This window comes from Silene latifolia, chromosome 10 (assembly GCF_048544455.1).
Source record: "Silene latifolia isolate original U9 population chromosome 10, ASM4854445v1, whole genome shotgun sequence".
Lineage (NCBI taxonomy): Eukaryota > Viridiplantae > Streptophyta > Magnoliopsida > Caryophyllales > Caryophyllaceae > Silene > Silene latifolia.
Window position 1 is genome coordinate 142,373,385 of NC_133535.1, and position 22,187 is coordinate 142,395,571.

Below are 22,187 nucleotides of genomic sequence, written 5' to 3' on the forward strand. Positions count from 1 at the left end.
TTGGCATTTGGGATTGTATTTTCTAGTGACCCGTTTGGCACGTCCTTTATTGATTGTTAAAATAAGAAATATACTCGAATGGGACGGTTTTGAAAGAAGATTATCATTGATGGATATTCTCATCACCATTGACTGCTCAACATATCAAAACAAGGTCAAAGATATCCACAAATCAAGTCAACGACTTGGGGGAAAATTTAGCCGATGCAACCCATCGGCTGTTAGCTGGTCTCGGCGTGACGGATACCGCCAAATGACACATACCCGCGTACTCATATCCAAGACCCCTCGGCGGTGAGTCAACATGGCCCGCCGGCCGCCATAGGTCCCTCGGCGAGGGGCGATCGCTTTCCACTTGCTAGCCACTTCGCCACTTGGCCACTACGTGACAAAAGGTGAAAGCCTATAAATACTCCTCAACCTTCATTGAGGAAAGGATCCCACAACTAAACCTAAATACACTATTCATCTGGTAATATCTTCCTTATCTCTCTACAATACATATCTAGCCAAGTAACACAACTTAATCCTTTAAGTTTACTGACTTGAGCGTCGGAGTGAGTACGCTTGGCACAAAGCCAAGCCCTCAGTTCGTTCATTGTTGCAGGAGAGGCCGAGAGGAACGATAAAGGCAAGAAGGGTTCAACTCAAGACATTATTCTACAAGCCACGGGTGGTAACGATACTTGCTCTGGAATTACACCCGGAACAATTGGCGCCGTCTGTGGGGAAGACACTAGAAGCTAGTCACATTCATTCCCAAACACAAAAAAAAAAACAACAAAAACCCACCCAAAAAGCTAAGAAGATGTCGAAACAACAAGACGCAGTCGTGACCGACGAAACCACATTCTACCAAGATGATACTTTCAACAATTCTGGAGTCGTGCAGCCCTCCACCGGCGGAGTAATCCAACCAGAGTTCGGGATGCCAACAATACCCGACACGCCGCTGCCAGCTAACCAGGTCACCGTCATGGGACATGTGGTTGACATAGCAAAACTGAAAATGCTCCTGGACCTAATCAGTAATACGCCTGCTCACACTGTCAAGCCGACAAGAGCGGCGGAAACCGTCCAGGAGACCAGGGTACAAAACGTGACTCCGAGAAATTTGAACGGAGCACTAGGAGAAGCTGACGCAGTCAAGTCGCCGGGGGAGCCCAAAGTGGGCGCGGTAGACCTAAGTCCTTCCCGCACTCATGGGAGGACAGCGTCCCCGCCCCAAAGACGAGGCTTACCCCAAAGGAGCCAGAGGAGTCCGACTCAACAGAGTTGGAGGAGAAGTCCAAGTCGAAGAAGGAATCCTTCCCGCTACGAGGAGAGGAGCCGAATTAGGAATGCGAGGAGCCGATCGCCGCGTGTCGTTCGACACGTGGTCGACACCCCTCGCGCCTCGTCCCTAGAAGTCCAGGTGCCAACTAAGCTCAAGTTGCCACCTCTATCATACAAGGGAGATAGCGATCCGGCCCGACCACGCCGAGGCTTTCGAGTCTTACATGTCGGTATGGGAGCACCCGATGAGGTCCAGTGCCGAGTTTTCCCAACAACTCTGCATGGAATGGCTCAAAGTTGGTACAAGGGGCTTCCCGACGGCTCGGTATACTATTACGCCGACCTAAGAGACGCCTTTCTAGCCCAGTACTCTTGCAACAAGAGAAGGGCCGTGGAGACATCGGACCTACTAACTATCAAACAGGAGGGGGGCGAGTCTCTACGAAGCTATGTGAAGAGGTTCGACGGAAAGGTCCAGCAGATTCGAGAAATCAATCCCGAACTGGCGGCCTTCGCGCTGATGAAGGGCCTCCCAAGGGGAGATTTAAAAAATGAGCTCATCAAGTGCGGAGGCCTGGGCTTGGACGCCGCCAGAAAGTTGGCCGACCAAGCCATCAAGGTAGAGGACTATCACAAGACCTGGGTAGGCCCCAGCGAGGCCGAGCACTCAGAAAAGAAGAGCCGCCGGGAGGACAACCCGGATGAAAGACGCCGTGACAACAACGGGTCACGGTCCGATGAAAGACGCCGTGAGAATAATAGGTCACGGTCAGACAAGTCTGCCAGGAAACAAAGCTCGGCGGATGCCGGGGGGAGCTCGGGAACGTACTACAAAAAACGGTACGATGATCACACCCCCCTAGTCGTATCGGCCGCCGAGGTCTTCGCTTTGAGCAAGAACGAGGGCCAGAAGTGGGAAAGACCCCCTAGGCCGAGGAGTGACGGTGACACGAGCCAGTACTGCGAGTACCACGGCCACACCGGACACTTAACCAACGATTGCCGACATCTGAAGGATGCCATTGAAGAACTGATCCGGAAGGGGAGCCTCGGCAAATATGTTGCCAGAGGCCAAAAACCAGATGTCGGCGGATCAAATAGCAAGTCCGTTTCTGAGCGAGTAGGAGTAGTCAATGTCGTCATCAGGGACAACGAGAGCGGTGGGTCCGCTCATGGGCACAAACGGCACCTGAATGAACCACATCAGGCCATCAACTTTGTGCCCAACACAGCCACCCCCGCTCCCAACATCCCCGATATGACCATCGGACAGGAGGACTACGAGGGAGTCATCGCTCTTCATAGCGACCCACTTACAGTCCGCCTGGACCTACCCAACCACTTGGTGAAGAGGTGCCTGATTGACACAGGCGCCTACACGAACGTTATGTACAGAGAATGCTTTCTCAGCGTCGGTCTGAGGGTTGAAGATTTGAGCCCCTGCACCAACCCGTTGTACAGCTTCTCTGGGGCCGGCCTGGTACCCACAGGGTCGGTCAGTTGCCGGTGAGGTTCGGCGAGGGAGGTGCAGCCAAGAATGTTATATCTGAATTCGTAGTCATCGACGGCACGTCTGCCCACAACGTTCTCATAGGTCGGGTCACTTTGAGCGAAATCGACGCTGTGATATCCATCCGAGCCCTGACATTGATATATGTCTCGGACCGGGGGGAGGCGCATAAGCTCGTCTCGAAGAACGAGGAGGATCCCGATTTATGGGAGGTTTACGCTAATGGCCCCTCCACGACGAGTAGCTCGAAGGCCGACATCGTTATTATCAGCCCAAACGGAGACGTGTTTGAGCACGCCTTGAAGCTTACCTCATTGGCCTCAAACAATGAATCCAAGTACGAGGCGGTGATAACCGGAGTTGAGCTAGCTAAAACCGCCGGGGCAGAGCGTATCATGGTGAAGACAGATTCACTCTTAGTGACCAACCGATCGGGAGAGTACGAAGCCCAGGACTACGAGACGATAAGGTATCTAGTGAGGGTGAGAGCCGTCGCTCGAACTAAAATCCTTCCGGATACAGTACACCCCCAGATCCGGAAACGACCGGACCATCGGCATGGTCGAAGGAGCAGAGACCGAGGAGGTAGAGATTGATCCGGGCCGCACCGTAACTGTCGGTGTCAACCTGGAACCAAAATTCAGAGCCGACCTCCTGGACTCCGCGAGGAAGAATAAAGATGTTTTCGCATACTCAGCGGCCGAGATGCCAGGCGTGAGTCGGGAGGTGATTGTTCACAAGCTGAACGTACTCTCCACCGCTCGCCCAGTCAAGCAGAGAATGAGGAACTCCTCGGCCGAGAAGGACGAGGCCATCAAAGCCGAAGTAGATAAATTACTAGCGGCGGGTTTCATCATGCCTTGTACTTATCCTGAGTGGTTAGCCAATGTTGTAATGGTGAAGAAGTCATCGGGGGCATGGAGAATGTGTGTAGACTTTACCAACCTTAATAAAGCATGCCCCAAAGATTGTTATCCCTTGCCTCGAATAGATAGTTTAATCGACGCCACGGCGGGCTACACCATGCTGAGCCTGCTGGACGCCTTCTCGGGGTATCACCAAGTGTTTATGGCCGAGGAAGACATGCCTAAATGCGCATTTATCACCGCCAACGGCACATACATGTACAAAATGATACCGTTTGGTTTGAAGAACGCCGGAGCAACGTACACGAGGCTGGTGGACAAAATGTTCCAAAACCAAAAGGGACGAAACATTGAGGCTTACGTCGACGATGCTATTGTAAAAAGCAAGTCCGACAGCGAGCATCTGGCCGATTTACACGAGACATTTTGTTCACTAAGGAAATACAAGATGAAGCTCAACCCAATGAAATGCAACTTCGGTGTCCGGGCAGGTAAATTCCTAGGTGTACTTGTCAGTGCCAGAGGCATAGATGCCAATCCAGACAAAGTCCGAGCAATCCTAGACCTGCCGGAACCAAGGAATCGAAAAGAGGTTATGATGCTGACCGGGAGAATGGCGGCTCTCGCCCGTTTCATCTCTCGGTCAGCCGACAAGAGCACCCCATTCTTCAAAGTGTTGAAAGGAAATAAAGACTTCACTGGGGGGAGCGAGCACGGCTTTCAAGCAACGAAAGCTCATCTTCGACTCTCCCAACTCTGTCCAGGCCGATCTTTGGGGAGACGCTATACCTATACATAGCAGTTACCTCGGCCACGGTCAGCGCCGTGATCATCAGGGAAGAAGACAAACAGCAACACCCAATCTACTTTGTCAGCCATACACTGTTGCCCGCCGAGAGAAATTACCCACTAATTGAAAAAGCAGCCTTCGCCGTCGTCGTTGTCACAAGGAAGTTAAAACCCTACTTCGACGCACACCCCGTGACGGTCCTAACCGATCAGCCGTTGGAGAAAGCTTTGGAAAAATTCGAACAATCCGGCAGGCTCATCAAATGGGCAGTGGAACTCTCTGGTTTCGGCATTCAGTACAAACCAAGGCCTTCGATAAAGGGGCAAGCACTTGCAGATTTCCGGCCGAATGCACATATCGGAAGAGCCAAACCCAGGCATATGGGAGGTCTACACCGACGGCTCCTCCACGACGAACAGCTCAGGAGCCGACATCCTTATCATCAGCCCAAACGGGGACGAGTTTGAGTACGCCTTGAAATTCACCTTCTCGGCCTCGAACAACGAATCCGAATACGAGGCGGTGATAACCGAGTCGAGCTAGCTAGGGTCACGGAGCGAAACACATTGTGTTGAAAATGGACTCACCGTTGGTTACTAACCAAATCAGAGGGGAGTTTGAGGCTCGGGACGACGGAATGGTAAGGTACCTAGAGAGGGTAAAAGCCGACATAGCAAAGTTGAAATCTTTCCAAATCCAAAGCGTTCCCGATCCGAGAACAACCGGCCGACGCTCTCTCAAACCGGCCAACTCAACCATCAAGAATGTCAGTAGAACCGAACCGTCTTTGGTAGATATCAGGAATGCGAAAAGCATCACTGAGACCGTCGGCATGGTGGGTAACATAGAGACCGAGACAACGTGGATGACTCCGATAATGAAATACAAACTTACAGGTGAATTGCCGGAGGGCCGCAATCCATCGGCCAAAATAAAGAGGATCGCCGCCCGGTACTTGGTGTTCGAAGGGGAACTGTACAGAAGATCCGTAATAAGACCACTCTTGAAGTGTGTCGGTCCAGCCGACGCAGAATCGAGCATCGACAGAGATTCACGAAGGCATCTGTGGACATCACATGGGGCAAGAACACTAGCCCACAAAGCTCTCCGAGCTGGCTACTTCAGCCCACCATGCTTCAAGATTCCGAACAAAGACCAAGAAGTGCACGAACCGTCGATGCATGCCCCGGTGATACACGCTCCCTCCAGGGACCTACAACCGGTGCTTAGTCCCCTTCCTTTCGCACAGTGGGGGATGGACATGCTAGGGCCGTTCCCAACGGCCTCCGGAGGAAGGAAGTTCTTAATCGTCGCCGTTGACTACTTCACCAAATGGGTTGAAGCCGTAGCAGTACCAGCGAAGACCACAGCAGCCGTCAGAAAGGTAATCTGGGAAAATGTTATAACTCGCTTCGGATTACCCCAAGTTATGGTATTTGACCACGGCCGAGAGTTTTGGAGCGACCTGATAATGAACTAGTTAGAAGAGCTTGGCATCAAGTTTGCGTACTCCTCCGTCTGCCACCCACAGAGCAACGGGCAGGCGGAGGCAGCCAACAAAACAATCCTCAACGGTTTGAAGAAAACGATTGAAGACCTTAAGGAAGGTGGGCCGATGAACTACCCGGCGTCCTGTGGTCCCTTCGGACCACGGAGAAAGAAGCAACGGGGTACACCCCCTTCCACCTAGTCTACGGTTCCGAAGCAGTCCTACCAATTGAAGCTACGGTACCAACGTTCAGAACGGCTACCTTTAACCCAGTTGAAAACGAGGAAGGCCTGAGAGCCTCCCTAGACCTGGTCGAAGAAAGCCGAAATACAGCACGCCTCAACTTGGTCGTATATCAAAACCGGATGAGGAGAGCCTACAACCGAAGAGTCCACAAAAGGGACTTAAAAATGGGAGACCTAGTCCTAAGGAAGTCGGCTGCCACCAACAAAGGAAATATTCATGGTAAACTGACGGCCAATTGGGAGGGTCCCTACAAAGTGGTCGAAGAGATGAGGCCGGGTACATACCGGCTGACAGACATGGGAGGTGTGCCTTTGATGAGCCATTGGAACACCGATAACTTGAGAAAATACTTTGTATAGCGGCGGAGGTGTCCAAACCCATTGTGGACACCCCAACGCACGATCATAACAAACAAATGAATCGCCCAAGTTTTCCATCGAAGTGTTTGTCCCCTCCACAAATTGCCACCAGGCAGGAACTCAAAAAGAAGAATTGCTATCGAGCCATAACCCCGATTACCTCGGCCTTAGCCGAGAGCGACGGGGACACAATGACCGATACGCCAGAAGAATTGCTATCGAGCCATAACCCCGATTACCTCGGCCTTAGCCGAGAGCGACGGGGACACAATGACCGATACGCCAGAAGAATTGCTATCGAGCCATAACCCCGATTACCTCGGCCTTAGCCTTAGCCGAGAGCGACGGGACACAATGACCGATACGCCGGAAAGAATTGCTATCGAGCCATAACCCCGATTACCTCGGCCTTAGCCGAGAGCGACGGGGACACAATGACCGATACGCTAGAAGAATTGCTATCGAGCCATAACCCCGATTACCTCGGCCTTAGCCGAGAGCGACGGGGACACAATGACCGATACGCTAGAAGAATTGCTATCGAACCATAACCCCGATTACCTCGGCCTTAGCCGAGAGCGACGGGGACACAATGACCGATACGCTAGAAGAAATGCTAAAGACGTTAAGCAGTTGAGATGTGCATTCTAACTGACTCGGCCATGCCGACGGTAAAAACGAAGGCACTCAATTAATAACGCAAAAAGACAAGTAAAGGATCGTGATCAGAGTCCCGGCCAAGCCGAGCACCAAAAAGATAAAACTTTATTAAAGATGATTGCAAGGAGAGTACAGACGACGGCCGTCCCCATAAGGATAGCCTAAACTCTACCTACCAAAGCTTTACAAAAAGCGAAGAAACAAAAAACAAAAGGTTACAGACTTGGGATTTGAAGCGCCAAAAAGATGGCAGGGAGAGAAGGCTCAATAATTAGCCCCCGAACAGCTAAAGCTATCCGAGACGCCGGGTGAGTCTGGTGACGACCGCCCGTCTCCCTATGCCTGTTGCTGCCCTCCGTCAGTGGCAGCAGCATCTTCGGTGGCCAGCTTTGAGGAAGGCTCAACATTTTCAAGTAACTTCATCCTCTCACCCTCCCTCACCTTCGCATCATAGGCCGCCTTGGCCTCAGCTATCTGAGCCGCCTTCGCCGTCTCCGCCTTCTCTGCGGCCCGCGCCGCCTCCGCAAAGACGCCTATATCTCGTCCAAAAGTCTGGTCAAATTTATCCCACGGAAAGAGCCCTCGGGGACGAGTCTTTTATTGCCTCCCCGGCCGCCTCCTCGGCCTGGTCCCGAATCTGGCGCACATTTTAGGGAGAAGAACATCCTGAAGCATTTCAATATCCTTCTCCTTTTGAGCAAGGGCGCTGCGCGTCCCCCGAGCGCCTCGGCCTGGTTGTGGAAAAGATCCTTCCACTTTTCTCCCTTGGCAGCCACGGCGTCATAAGCATCCTTATACCGTCCCGCTCCCCATCATCTTGGCGGTGGCGGCATCGCTTCCTCCACTTTGGCCCTCTCGGCCCCTAGCGCCTTCTCAATTTCCTCCACGCGCCGGGGCAAAAGAAGAGATCCATTTAGCCTTCGCGCTTCCCCTTTGCGGCGGAGAGATCAAGTTTAAGCTTTGCGATTAGTGGCGCACTTGGCCCATGGTCTTCTCCTGCTCCAAGATGTAGGAGCCGGCTTGTTGGGTCCACTTGGCCATCCTCTTATATAATTTCACACCCTCTCGCCACAAGCTCGGAGGGAGGAATCTTCCGAGCCGAGGAGTCAACGATGACATTTCACACCCGCCTTCTCAATAGCCTTCTCAGTCGCTTCCCTAATTGCCGTTCGGTGAAAAAAACGGCGGCGCCGAAGGAGGATCTACAAAAATTTACACAGAGCATCCATGTCACCATGTATTGACACATCGTAAAGCCGGTCATCCGGGATGTCCAACGAACCACTAAATCCGAACCACAAGTTAGATCCGTACCGCCGGACCCTCTTCGTTCGAGGGCCGGCTGAGTCAGTCTTCTCCCCGGCAGCGATGGAAGCAGACGGAGGCTCTTTTCTCTTCTTCGGAGAAAAGGCCTTAGCAACGGTCACCGCCCCATCAGCGATTTCGATGACCTCCACAGGCTCCTGAACGACCGGGGTCGAAGAGGGAGCTGGCGCAGACGCCGCCGCCAACCTGGACGCTGCCTTCTTTGTTCTCTTTGGCACGCCCCCGAGAACCCTTGCCTGGGCCGCCGCCGGATCCAGCGACTTCAGCTGCTTATCCATGAGTTCGTTGGGAGACGGTCTACGATCACGCAAGCCAGCCGTAGGATGCTGTTCAACGACCTTCCTGTCCTTGTCAAGCCCTAGCCTCTGCAAGGTCCTCTCAGATAGATCCTGGCCAAACCGGTCTGCAAGAAATCAAGCAAAGGTTACACGCGAAGTAAAACAAAGCTCCAAAACGGAAGCATAGCAAGCAAATATGGGCCTCACACCGACCCCACTCACCCTAGTTGAGGGCCGGTATGAGGCCGACGCGGCAAAGCAGCTCATCTTGGAGAATAATCTGAGTCGGGGGCAGCCATCCCTTCCCAAAGATCGAACAGTTGATCGCCCCCGCGCTCGTCCGCAAAGAAGAGAGACCAACGAAGCATCCATCTTTGCCTTACCCCGGGAGATACACTCCTCATACTCTTCTCGGTTCTCACACCGTAAGTAAACAGGGCTCGAAAGACCGAGGTAATGGGTAGTCCTCCCAAGCACTTGAACGTACACCCATCGCCGTTGCCAGTCTTTGCAAGAAGTAAGCTTGTTCACGGAGATATAGCCAGTTCGTCGCACGCTGTACCACCCCACTTTACCGGCAATTGACGGCCGTAAATGATGAAGGTGGCGGAATAAGTTGACTGTCGGGGTCTCCCCCCTAAAAAGACAGAGCCACACAAAGCCAACTATCGTCCTCATGGCCAGCGGATGTAGTTGGGCCACAGCGACGTTCATAGCTTTGATGATGGCCATGACATATTTATTCAGAGGAAACCGCAGCCCATACTCCAGGTGCCTGATATACACGCCGGTGTGACCCGGTGGAGGGCAACAGACCACCTGACCCTTCTTAGGGATAACGATCTTGTACCCCTCACCGAGGAAGAAATGGCCTCCGAAAAATGTATCGCCGGAACAACTGGCGAACTTATGGGACCAAGCACGGTCAAGACCAGTCGTGCAGGGCTCGCCATGATCCGGGATAGACAGCCTCCCACCATCAGAAGGAGTCCTCTCATCCTCATCAGCATCGTCATCCTCATCCTCCCTTTCCTCCAAAATTGGTGGATCGACTACGGGAGAAGGAGACCTAGGGCCCCCAAACCTTATCGGGATGGCGTCTAGTATCCCCTCCCCATCAAGACGCGACGGAGAACCCTCCGGCGCAGAAGTGCTAGTTCCGGCGTTAGCAGAAGACATAATAGCAATAATTATCTAACAAAATAAAAAGTGAAGAAATTTGTCTGTTTACCTTGAAGAAAAACACTCGCCGGAGTAACGACTCTGAAAATTAGAAGACAAGGAAGCCCTTGAGAGTTTAGAGAAAAGAAAAATTTTGGAGAATGAAATTGGTGGCCAATTTCACGGAATAACTGCCCTATTTATAGGGAAAAGCCCATAAAGAAGGACCAATCAGCGAACAGCCCATGAAGCGTCGTCCAATCAGCGTGTAGACACGTGTCGGACATGCAACCACGGGATGTCAATCGTTGCAACAGTTAGACGTCAATCAATGCAACAGTGACCAAGCGTCTTCAACACGCCCATTCATATCTCCGCCTATTCACCTTCCTCAACAAATTCCCAAGCATCTGTTCTCCGCCGGCCACTCGATCAACCAAGCTAGGTAGCGCCGGCCGGGGGCAATCAAAAACAACCGGCACTCTCAACCCTGGTCTCGGCCAGCGTCACTTCCTTTTCCACATCGGATACCCTTTACGCATCCATGTGGAGGGGGGATATGGTACGGCCTAAGGTAGACCAGGCCGAGGTAAAAGAAGCCGCCGCAGAAGAAGCCGATGCAGAACATTTTTTACAAATTACTTGCGCAGAATATACGCTCAAACGTACATCGGAGCCCATACCACGGCATAGACTACGCTGGGGCAAATTGATGGGGCATATTCTCGCACCGACGACCAAGTCAACATATTGAACAAGGTCAAAGATATCCACAAAGAAGTCAACGACTTGACAAATTAGCCGATGCAGCCCATCGGCTGTTAGCCTGGGTCTCGGCGTGATGACCGCCACCGGGACACATACCCGCGTACTCATATCCAAGACCCCTCGGCGGTGAGTCAACATGGCCCGCCGGCCTGCCATAGGTCCCTCGGCCGAGGGGCAGATCAGTCTTTCCACTTGCTAGCCACTTCGCCACTTGGCCACTACGTGACAAAAGGTGAAAGCCTATAAATACTCCTCAACCTTCATTGAGGAAAGGATCCCACAACTAAACCTAAATACACTATTCATCTGGTAATATCTTCCTTATCTCTCTACAATACATATCTAGCCAAGTAACACAACTTAATCCTTTAAGTTTACTGACTTGAGCGTCGGAGTGAGTACGCTTGGCACAAAGCCAAGCCCTCAGTTCGTTCATTGTTGCAGGAGAGGCCGAGAGGAACGATAAAGGCAAGAAGGGTTCAACTCAAGACATTATTCTACAAGCCACGGGTGGTAACGATACTTGCTCTGGAATTACACCCGGAACAATCATAATCAAAGTTTGAACTTATGTTTGAGGTTTTATTAATGGTTTATATTTTAATATAGTTTTAAATGTGAAAGTATTAAGAGTGGATGATGTACGACACGATATACACAGAGAAATTACTACATGGTTAAATCGGGCATTCATATGACACTACTATAGTGGCTTACCGATGCCCATGAGGGGGAGTTAGCACTCCAACTCGTTTTTTAATATACTCGACTGATTAATCTTATAAAGTCAATTTTAAAGACGATATAATACTTCGTACATATTACGGACACCTTTTCTAAGGAATAATGTCAATGAGAATCATAATTGAGGTGTTGTTCAAATTCGTGAGGCTATGACCTTTTGATCACATACCAAGTCAAGAAATCATTTTAACCAAAAGCTTAAGCTGATAGTTGAGTCTCAAGATCGGCTTTATACTCTAACAGTTCATCTTCAACATTCCTCATTATGACACAAACGTTATACCACTAAATGGTGCATTCATATGATATGGCACAAAAGTGGACATTGGTGATCGATTGTGGTGTTGTTGGTGTCAGGCAAGCTTTTGTTGTGTTTTGTCTTTAAGCTTGCTTTTCGGGTCTGTTGTGGGACCGATTGGTGATCCCCCCATTTCCCCCACCAATCGGTCCGTTGTCTGGTGAGACCCTTGTGTCAGTTGCCGTTTGGGACCGATTGGTGATCCCCCCCATTTCCCCCACCAATCGGTCCGTTGTCTGGTGAGATCCTTGTGTCAGTTGCAGTTTGGGACCGATTGGTGATCCCCCCCATTTCCCCCACCTATCGGTTCTCTGCCTTGTCTGTTGCAGTTTGTCACTAGTCCGGTGTTAGGTTGATGTTTTCGGGTGTCGGGTCAGTTTCTTTGTTGGACTTTGTTGGTCTTGTTGCATGCCAGGCTGTGGTCTCGGGAGGCTGCCTTTGAGAATTGTGGTTTGGTCTAGGCTTTCGTGTGGTACCTTTGTTTGATCGACCAGTTTTGGTGGTCTTGTTGTGGTCGTTGGGTCCGTCTGACCTTTTGTCTTGAGTCTGCGGTTGAAGTTTCTCTATGGGTATGTAGTCACGGTTGGGTTGTGTAGGGGCCTGGTAGCCGTGTTGGTTTGGTCGGATGCGGTGGTCACTTTTGCAAACTTATGGTGTTTAAAATTTCTTTAAGTTGTTTTATGTTAGTCCAAATAATTTTAGCCGTTTATTCAAGGATGTTTTGGGTGTCCTGTCCCTGTATCTTTGGGTTTTTGGCGATAGCTGGCTCTTCACGGATGTCTCGGGTGTCCTGTCCCGGTATCCCTGGGGTTTTGGTTATCCTTAAGGAAGATTGGTGTCCGTTCGGTTGGATCCGTCGATGAGAGCGTTGCTTAAAAGCAAAAATGGACAGAAGATTGGATGCGAGGTTTTCCTTGATGTGGTTTGTGTGCATGCTGGGTTTGTTGATCTGCTGGTCCTGTGATAGTCGAGTTTGTTTGTCTTGGTGTAGGAGTCTATGCTCCATCGGAAGCAGCTTGTTGTCTGTTGTCCACCTTCTTTTCTACGCTCTTGTGGCGTAAGTACACCGCGATATCGTCTCTCCGCTACTCACTCGCATCGGGGGTTTTCAGGAGATTTTAGATGCCTGCAAGACGTTGATAAGGAGGCTCGCCCCAACTTTTTCGTACTCCACCAACCTGATTTTAATTCCCGACATTGTCTTTTGCTAGTTTTTTATAGTTCTATCATTATGAAGTTTACTTACGAGTGTAATAAGGGCATTGTATGCCCGAACTTTATGTAGGTTTACCTTTCTTAATTGCTGTAAAAAAAAAAAAAAAAAAAAAAAAAAAAAAAAAAAAAAAAAAAAGCCCATGACCCAGTGTCGAATGTCAACGACTATAAGTCGCGTTCAAGGATTTTTTGAGAAGGATTCAAAGTTCCAAAGGACATGTGATGAAGTCATGAAGGTATATACCACAATTAAACCTATATGATTCCGTACCATGTCAATCTAAGTGCATATCAACTCATTTGTATCTATTTGACTCCGTACAAAACTACAAATCGACAATGATAGGAAGTCTCGCACAATCGCACCGGCAGTTCTGAAATTCGGCTTCAATAATTTGTAATTTGCATTTTGATTTTGTAAATTTGGGCCTCATATTGTCTTTTTGCACCGGACCTCCACTTTTCTTGAAACGACCCTGAAAGTTGGAAATCTTGAAATCACATATATCATTTAAACAGCTCTAAAATGTTCATTTCGTTAGTTATTAGTTTAATTAAGTAGAGTACTCCATCAGTCCATTGTAAGACTATCACACGGTAAATTATTGTGAGACTATTTAATAACAGGGTACCTAATACACGAATAGTCAATAAATATTCCCTAAAAAGTCATTAAATAACAACGGAAATATACAAATTGAGGTACTAAATCAGCAATTCAGCATCAGTTTAAATGTTTAATGAAGTAGAGTACTCCATCAATCCTTGAATTGTTGAACTGACATTCCCACTTGATGGGTACACTTAACTTTATAAATTATAAATAAAGATAGACTAATACAAGCATTCCAGTATATATAGGGAAACTGTTGGTGACACTAACTTATTTTGAATCTACTGTTGAGGTCATTCAACTACTAGAACACCGAGGGCAATTAACTGATAGTACAACATTGTGCAGAAAGCACAACAACCAACTGTACACGAGTTGTTGCAGAGAACGTGTAATTAGTCACTTATGCGGTTATGCCCTCTTATCCTCGGCACCTAAACCTCTGGCCCTTGGGCGCCTTACCGCAGACAATGGTGTAACTATTCCTTGAGAAGATCGACCCAAACCTGTTCCTTCAACAAAGCCCATCTTTGTCATCATCTTTGATCCAAATCCTTTGGTATGCTTCTCAAATGCCCCCACGCCAGGAGTTGGCCTTCTAGCACTTCCACCACCACCACCACCGCCGCTGCCACTGCCTCCGCCACCAAAAGCCCCCAAACCAGTAGTTGCCCTTCTAGCACTTCCACCACGACCACGACCACCACCACCACCGCTGCCACCACTTCTTTTGGGTGTTTTGACAGGCTCATGTTTGGCTACTTTGACTGGTTCACTGCTGCTTTCATCAAATGTCATGCCGAGTCCAAGAGATTTAGGCCGTTGAATCGCCTCAATCGGAAGTGACATTCCCTTGCCATCTCTTCCCAAACCTCCGCCTTCCACGTATCCCATCTTAGCCATCATCTTTGAACCAAAACCTGTGGTGTGCACTTCAAAGGACCCAAATGTTGACGGGGAGTTGTCCAATGCTACGAAATCCTGATTAAAATCATCTTTTGATTCAATGGCATCGACTTTGTCACACCCTGATTCCATTACGCCACTGGAGACAAAAGACACAGGTTGACTAGCATATGCTTCTGGCTTTTTCCCACTGCTTCGCTTCTCGTTTCTGCTCGAACTACCTTGGCGGCTAGCCGAATTCTTGGATGGTTTAGTCTGCGCAGACCTGCTTCCACCCCTTTGAGGAGTATCTAGTACTGTGAAGTCAGCATCATCCTTGCTAGCTCCAATCAACTGAGGGTTCAAATGCAATAATTTAGGAGTATCAGTGTTAGGCCCTAAAGTTGATTGCAAGTATATATCCTTTTTTGTTTGCAAATTCGTGTGGTGAAACTTACCTTTTCCAAACGAATTTCATCACTTTTTGATGGAATAGACGTGTGCTGTGTTCGACTAACAGTAACAAACCTGAGAACAACGCCCGGAATTCTGAGGTTAACTATATGCATAGACTTCATACCAGCAGCATGCACAGATTACAGCTAGTCGATAATCATAAACAATTAAAGAAACTGAACAAGGAGAACACCCAAGTCCCACTTTTAATGACTCACAACAAACACAATTAAACACGACTATATTCGATGACCAAAATGTCTTGGTCAAATTTCCTTGATGAGTTGCAGCAGCAGCAACTACAAATTATTTGTACCAAAATGATTTGAGGTTACTAAAAAACTTTGAAAAGCATCAATGCGAGAAATAGATCTGAAAGATAGGCAAGGGAAATACAATAAAGAAACAAAAAGTCTAAAATAATACTAGAGGATAGCAGAAACGGAAACACAAAATCACCGAACAATATGTAAAAAAGAAAGCAAACTAAATAAAGTGCGTCTTAATGTCATTTAATGCTAGTCTCAAGCACGGTAAAAGAGGAGACTTGTGTTAGTATTGTGCCAGCCAGGGTAAAAGTGTAAAGCAAGACACTTTATGAACATAAATTTAAGAATCTTCAATAAGAATTATAGTTTATTAAAACTTAAAAGACAGAGATACCAGAACTCCATGCTCTAGTCATGACTCATCTATCTCTGCCAAAATGCAGTATAATAGAAAGAAAGGAAAGAATTCGGCAAATGGAGTATAAAAGAAAGACCCCAGGAAAATTTCAGTGTTTCCTGACAATTATAAGAGGAAAGAATTCGGCGATTCGACAACACAGCTCACAGCCTCTGTTATCTTGCAATGCCCTAAATCCTAATACATGTAATGTGATGCATGAAGCTGATTAAAAACAGTTCATACGCCCACCTTAACTAGAGAAGTTAGCTTGAATGCAAAAAATATTTATGTGGCCGAAGACAAAATAAGATTAGCCAAACAAGTATCAAGCTAGCTTAAAGAGGCTGTCAATCGTATACTAACCTTTTCTTGCCAGAACCTTCGGAGCTACTCTTTAACCGATAAATAGCTGCAATTCGTTGCACCTAAATGTCACAAATTCATAATTTTAAACCACGAATGAAAAGCATGAAATATCAGCAGCCAGATTTCTAGAGATGCAAAATTTCACCTGGGAACAATCCCGAGAATGCATGGGGTGGAAGGATAGTATATCCATATTGTTTAAGACCATCTGCTTCAGCTTCTACAGAACATAAACTTTAAAGAGTTAACAAGAGAGGTCCAGCCAGTCAGAATAGCTTAATCAAATCAGATTCAAAGCAATGGAATACATAGAAACGATAATGTATAATGATGTACTCATATTTTCAGATTGACTCATTTTGTTTACTTTGAACAGCTTGGACTTGGTGCATGTATGGTCTATGACCATGAATATTTACTCATGTGCAAGTGCAACCCATTCACTCGAAAAAAATCCTTGTTCCGAACATTTGTTTCCTATTACATTTTGGGGGTGTTTAGTCAGTTGCATAGTTGCATATACATACACTTTAGTCCACTTGTCATCAAAAATTAATAGCCTCTGTTATCTTGCAATGCCCCCTTTCCTCAATCTTAGTGGTAAAAGCAATGGTAACAAAATGATCGGGACAAGAGAGAAGAGAAAGTGTGAATAGCAAAGGATACTCACAAATGATGCACACTAGCAAAAATTGTAAGGCTCCCCTGTCCTACAACTTTCAATTTGCTGTTTTTAATTAAAAAAAATGACATGCTGCCACAGTGCCACTTGATGATACCGAGTTTGAGCACCAACCAAGGTATAATAGTAAATATCTTAATTATTTAAATTCCCTCTTTAAATTTTAAATTTAAATTGATGAACTAACCAAAAGGTGTTTTATGAAGTAATGGCTTCTTATTAATTCCTGTGTAGATACAGTAATATTCCGTATAAATTAAAAGCTCCTTGAAAGTTAAAATTGCATCGCAATTATAAACACAGAATTCAGTTAACATACTTCCAACTTGATATTGATAGCTATGAAGTACTAATGCTGACTTTTTCTTTTCCAGATTTCGAAATGCATGATGTCAATAAGTTTAGGGTATAAAAGAGATTTCAATTCATTACCCACTTTTTGCTTCTAAAATCATTATAAAAAATAATCTGTAGAAGTTTAAAAAATGTCGTCAATCTATAAAGAACTGTAAGGTCAGAGGGGAAACGGAATTGAAGCACTAAAGATGATGACAGTGAGATTTCATGTGAAATATTTCTGCAAGTTAATTAAGGAGTACACAATAATTGCTTATGGAAATGAAAACATATGTTCGTTGTAGATACATAGCTTAGTTCAATTGAAACAATTTTCAATTGAAAATAATTCGCTGACAATAAGTCAATAACCCTTATGTACTCTTTCATTTACCATCGATTCTATCTTCCGTCTGCTCAATAATTGCAATGCTAAATTATATATTTACCCTCCCCACTTTGCCACCAAATAAAGTGTGAAACCCCATGTTGATAATTTTCTAATTAATATTTAATTAGGGTGGTACTCAGATTGGGGTACCACCCGGTGGCGCCTTAGCAATCAGTAAATTTTAATAAATGTACAATCATATTGTTTGCTAAAAATACAAATCAGGTCTAAACATTTTGGACAAACCACCGATAAAATATGAAGCTAGTATTTCTGGGACAGTAGCGGAATTAATTTGAAACTGAGACCATACAAGTAACAATTACCTAAAACTGGCAATGAAGGCGCTAAGATGAGAAACTGTTTCTTTTTGCCTCAAAGTTCAAATAACATATAGTGCGAATCGAATGGGAAGACATGAAAGACAATGACAGCAAAGCAGGAGTCTACCTTAAATTAAATTAATTAGTAAATGTTATTACCTTGTTTACTTGCTCAAGATCAACACCACGACGCAGCATCCTCTCCCTACGCTTTACAGCAATCATGTCTTTTCTTTCTTTCTTCTTTTCACCTGATCGTTTTATACAACCACAAAGTTACAAGGCTTTTAACGAAAACACGACACAAGCAGATGTTAGAAACACCCCATGAGTGTTACAAAATTGTCAAAGTTTATTATTTAGCGCTAAGACAATGGTTTTACAGAAACACAGAGCAGGGTGAAAAATAGTAAGCAGTTATTTTTTTCACTTGAAATGACAAGAAACACTGTTGAGTATCTCCCATATTCGTTACTCATATGAAGAAATCAAAAGCAACTACAGAAGGACAGCAGTCAATAGGCAAGGTGATACCTGGATATCTCCCATAATTTTTATTTTTTCTACCCTTAGACGGCCAAGACTGAGGAAACCCGCCAGCATGCTTATTTTTTGATGAAAACCATCTTGGATCTTTCATGACCATCAGATCATCCAAAGAAGCAGACCAATCAACGGAAGGCCCTTTAGATTCACTAGACTTAACGGAAGGCTTCTTTTTAGACTTCTGTTTTTGACTACCATATCCCCTAGATGCTTCTTCAAGAGCAACACCACTCAACTTCTGTAGAGTATCTCCATAACGATCACCGCTGGAGTCATCATCACTATCATCACATAACTGTTGGCCATCAAGGTTCTGCAACGCCAACCACTTGGATTTCAAAATTTGACTTTTTCCTCCTATTCCATCCAAGTAGTCGTCCATGATGTCTTGGTCAATATCAGAGTCAAAGTCTAAGCTGTCATCAGAATCATCACTCTCAGAAGATTCAGACGAGCTCTCGTTGTCATCATCATCAGAGTCATCCTCTGCATTCTCCTCCTCACCATCATCACTTTCATCATCAGAAATATCTTGGGTGTATAATTTCATGCCTCCAAAAGACACAAATGAAGAATTTTTCCTAGTGGACGGGGTTTTATTTGGAACCTCTTGATGTAAATCAGGAACATCCTCATCCATAAATCCATCTTCACCATCCTCTTGTTTGATGTCATTGGCAGAGTCATAGCATGGCTCCTCTTTGTCTTGTATATATGTTGATGAAAAGACTACTCCGCCAGCTGAAGCTCCTACCTGCGCTGTAAACCCCAATCCCGGGTGAAATTGTTCGTCTTCTTCCATTACTCCTGACGAGAACTCACTGATGTCCGCGTTCACATCTTTGTCATCAGAAAATCCTAATCCAGTGTGAGAGCTTCCACCCAAAACAAATCCAGAACTGTATTCATAACTGTATTTCACCTCAGCCGCACCCATTGAAGGTGTATGGTCTTCATAAGCTACAATTTTGCTATCCCTGGCGCCTAATAAGATAACTGGTTGTGATTCAGACAAACTTTTATCTGCATTCTCTTCCACGGCAGAAACCTCTGATTGCAGAATATCCTGTATTATTTCAGATAACAAATGTCCTTTAACAGCCAATAGAAGCATATCCGCCCTAACAAGCCAAGCACACAAACGCCTAATAGCAAAAAGGAAATGCAACAACACCATATACATATTAATACTTCAACCACCAGATAACGGCATAATGCCAATAAGGCCGATCAATGATTCAAGTGATCCCAATTTAGCATAACAGCTGCTATCTTTTGGCATAAAATAAATAACATTGGCCCAGTTTTACTACAAGTGTTCACAAAGATCAAAACTTTCGCATAAAATCGACAATTCTCAGCAAAGTTGGACCTTCAATGATGAAGAACTATAAGGTAAGAAGGTTAATGAACAGGCATAAATGCTGCTGCAAAATTCATTCTCATAAAATCGACAATTCGTAAAGATCAAAACCATCACATAAAATTGAGACTTCAACGATGTTGCTAACAGAAATTCAAACGTCAGTCAAACTGTACCAACTAAAAATCAGAACTTTCCTAAAATTTGTCAAAGCAGACCGCAAATTTAGCACTAACCAATACAATGTAATAGTACAGTAATATCAAGCTCCAATTTTCCATACAAATAAACACAATCAAGGGTAATAAACATACAAGAAACTCAAATTAAATCGACAAAACAAATAAAAAAACACATACCCGTGAATGAACAGAAGGGTATTCATATCGAAAATTGTTTTTTGCAGAAACCCTCTTAGAATTTGAATTTGAATTTGAATTGGACCCATTTCCTGAATTCCTAGATCGTGGATTAATCCTTTTACCTGCATTTCACCCTCAATACTACATAAAACAATTCGATAATAACAACAACATTACCCCAGTGCCTCAATGTCGGAATAATATCCCAAAAAAATAATTAGAAAAATATAAAAAAAAAAGGAAAGAGAACCTGGGAGAATAGGAGGAGTAATTGGAGAATCAAAACCAGCCAAAATACCACCTTCAATGAATAAAGATTGTTGTTTAGATGATGATTGTCTTCTTCCGTTATTATTGTTTATAACGATTGTCTTCATTCGTATCTTCTTTCCTTTACCCATTTTAATGAAGCTAATTCAAAAATTGAGTAAATTAAGATTTTGGATTTATTGATTTTTAATTAAAAAGATTGAAACTTTAAGAACCCAGAAGTGAATTGATAATTTGGGAATGGTAGAAAAAGGAAGATGAATGAATGTGGTGACGGTTTGTCCCAGATTCAGAGAGTGGGCATCAAGGCATTTTGTGCATTCATTCATTCATTCATGGCATCATAGGGCATCTTGCTTGCAGCCCAATCTGGTATATTCTCTCGTGATTGGGCTTCTCATTTTTCATTTGGGCGACCATCTCGTGGGCGAGGGATTCGATTTCCGACTATTGCTAATGAAACTCAAGTCCATTAGGCATCGTTATTATTATGAATAGTTTAAAAAAAAAAAGAGAGAGAAAAGATGAGGCCCGTTACTTTAAGTAGCGGTTTTGCCTTTTTTACTTTTTTCATCCAATAACCTTATAGACCTGGTAAAACGAGTCAACGGGACGGGTTTGGGCCGGGACAATTCGGGTCGAGTTGATTCGGGTCTCTCATATTATTGGGAAATTTCGGTTCGGGTCGATTTGGGTGTTTTCGGGTATGTTGTTCGGGTCAAAGTGGGTCGGGTTATTTAGGATCCGGGTCATTTTTGGATCAATGATTAAGACAAAAAAAAATACGTTTAGTACTATTACCTATTTTTAGTTCAATTTTGATAATGGTAAGGATACTGATAAGGATACGTGACACGATATCTATAAAATATAGGATACGAGACACATTTTAAAATTTCATAAAATATAGAATTTACTATATATAAAAGTTAGGTTTTTTAAAGCATTCTCATTGGTCGCTCAATTTGAGGATTATGTGGGCCCACCATGTTCTTTTGTAATCTTTTCTTTCTAAAATTCAACTGTCAAAATATAACTCTTACCCCGCTATGCCTTTAATGTGATGCATATATAAAAGCAACTTATTTTAGGAATAATTTATGTTATAAACTTTCATCACTTAATAAATTTAATTAAAAAAAAACAATCAAACTCAAAAAAACATTGAACATCATCAAATTATCACAATTAACAAGTATGTAAGCAAGTAAGAAATATATAATAAAGTATAAAAATACTTAATTGAATATAGCTACAAAGTCGAATTTCTATATTACTCGAAAATATCTTTTCCGTGATAACGATTTCCGTTATTTTTGCTGTATAATAAGGATGAGACAATGAAATACAATGAATTTAAATATGTGAAAATAAGGAGATTGTCAAGGAAGTAAAGTGAAGCCTAATTTATGGTTATGATTTTGCGTTTGCCAAGTTATTCTAAAAAATCATCACAGACTATTTACTACTTTAATATTGGGTTCTTTCCTTTAGTCGTTTTATTTTGGTCATTCTAGGATGGTAAGGTAAAATCATTAGATTAAATTGTATTAGTAAGACGGTTTATAAAACACAAAATTTGAGTAAGACGGTTTATCTTAAAAACATCGAGTTCAACGGCTCGGATCAAGTTCAGCCATAAATTAACAAGTTAATTCAGATTCGGGTCCAGCGGGTGAGTCAAATTTTTATGGTCTTGCCGTTTACAAAAATGGGTTGGGTCATGCTATCAGGTAAAGTCATATTTTGGCAAGAATAATATTTCCTCCATTTCTTATAAAACGCAAAAGTAAACTCATATACACATCTAAGTTTTATAAGAAAATTAATAACTCGACATTATACTCTAATTGTAACACCCGCCCTTTTAGGGACCCTTTGACCAGCGTTGACTGACCTTGGGAGCGGGGATAGTCTTAGAAGTAAGTGCTGAAGTCATC

At 45.0% G+C, this 22,187-nt stretch overlaps 1 protein-coding gene across 2 annotated transcripts; it reads right to left on the minus strand.

Annotated features, from left to right (window-relative positions):
- Nucleotides 1–13,532: 13,532 nt before the first annotated feature.
- LOC141606104 (uncharacterized) lies at nt 13,533–20,718 on the minus strand. Of its 2 annotated transcripts, XR_012526574.1 has the most exons (9): nt 20,228–20,718; nt 19,975–20,099; nt 18,241–19,318; nt 17,866–17,957; nt 16,120–16,194; nt 15,972–16,033; nt 14,942–15,011; nt 13,769–14,837; nt 13,533–13,551 (listed from the first exon to the last, which is right to left on the minus strand). XR_012526574.1 is itself a non-coding variant. In XM_074425115.1 (8 exons), the coding sequence occupies exons 1-8, from the start codon at nt 20,376–20,378 to the stop codon at nt 14,010–14,012; spliced, it is 2,481 nt and encodes an 826-aa protein (XP_074281216.1). In that variant the 5' UTR covers nt 20,379–20,718; the 3' UTR covers nt 13,677–14,009. The 2 variants fall into 2 exon arrangements, 1 of the variants encoding a protein (XP_074281216.1); XM_074425115.1 differs by lacking the exon at nt 13,533–13,551 and having other exon boundaries at nt 13,677–14,837.
- Between the last annotated feature and the right edge of the window lie 1,469 nt (nt 20,719–22,187).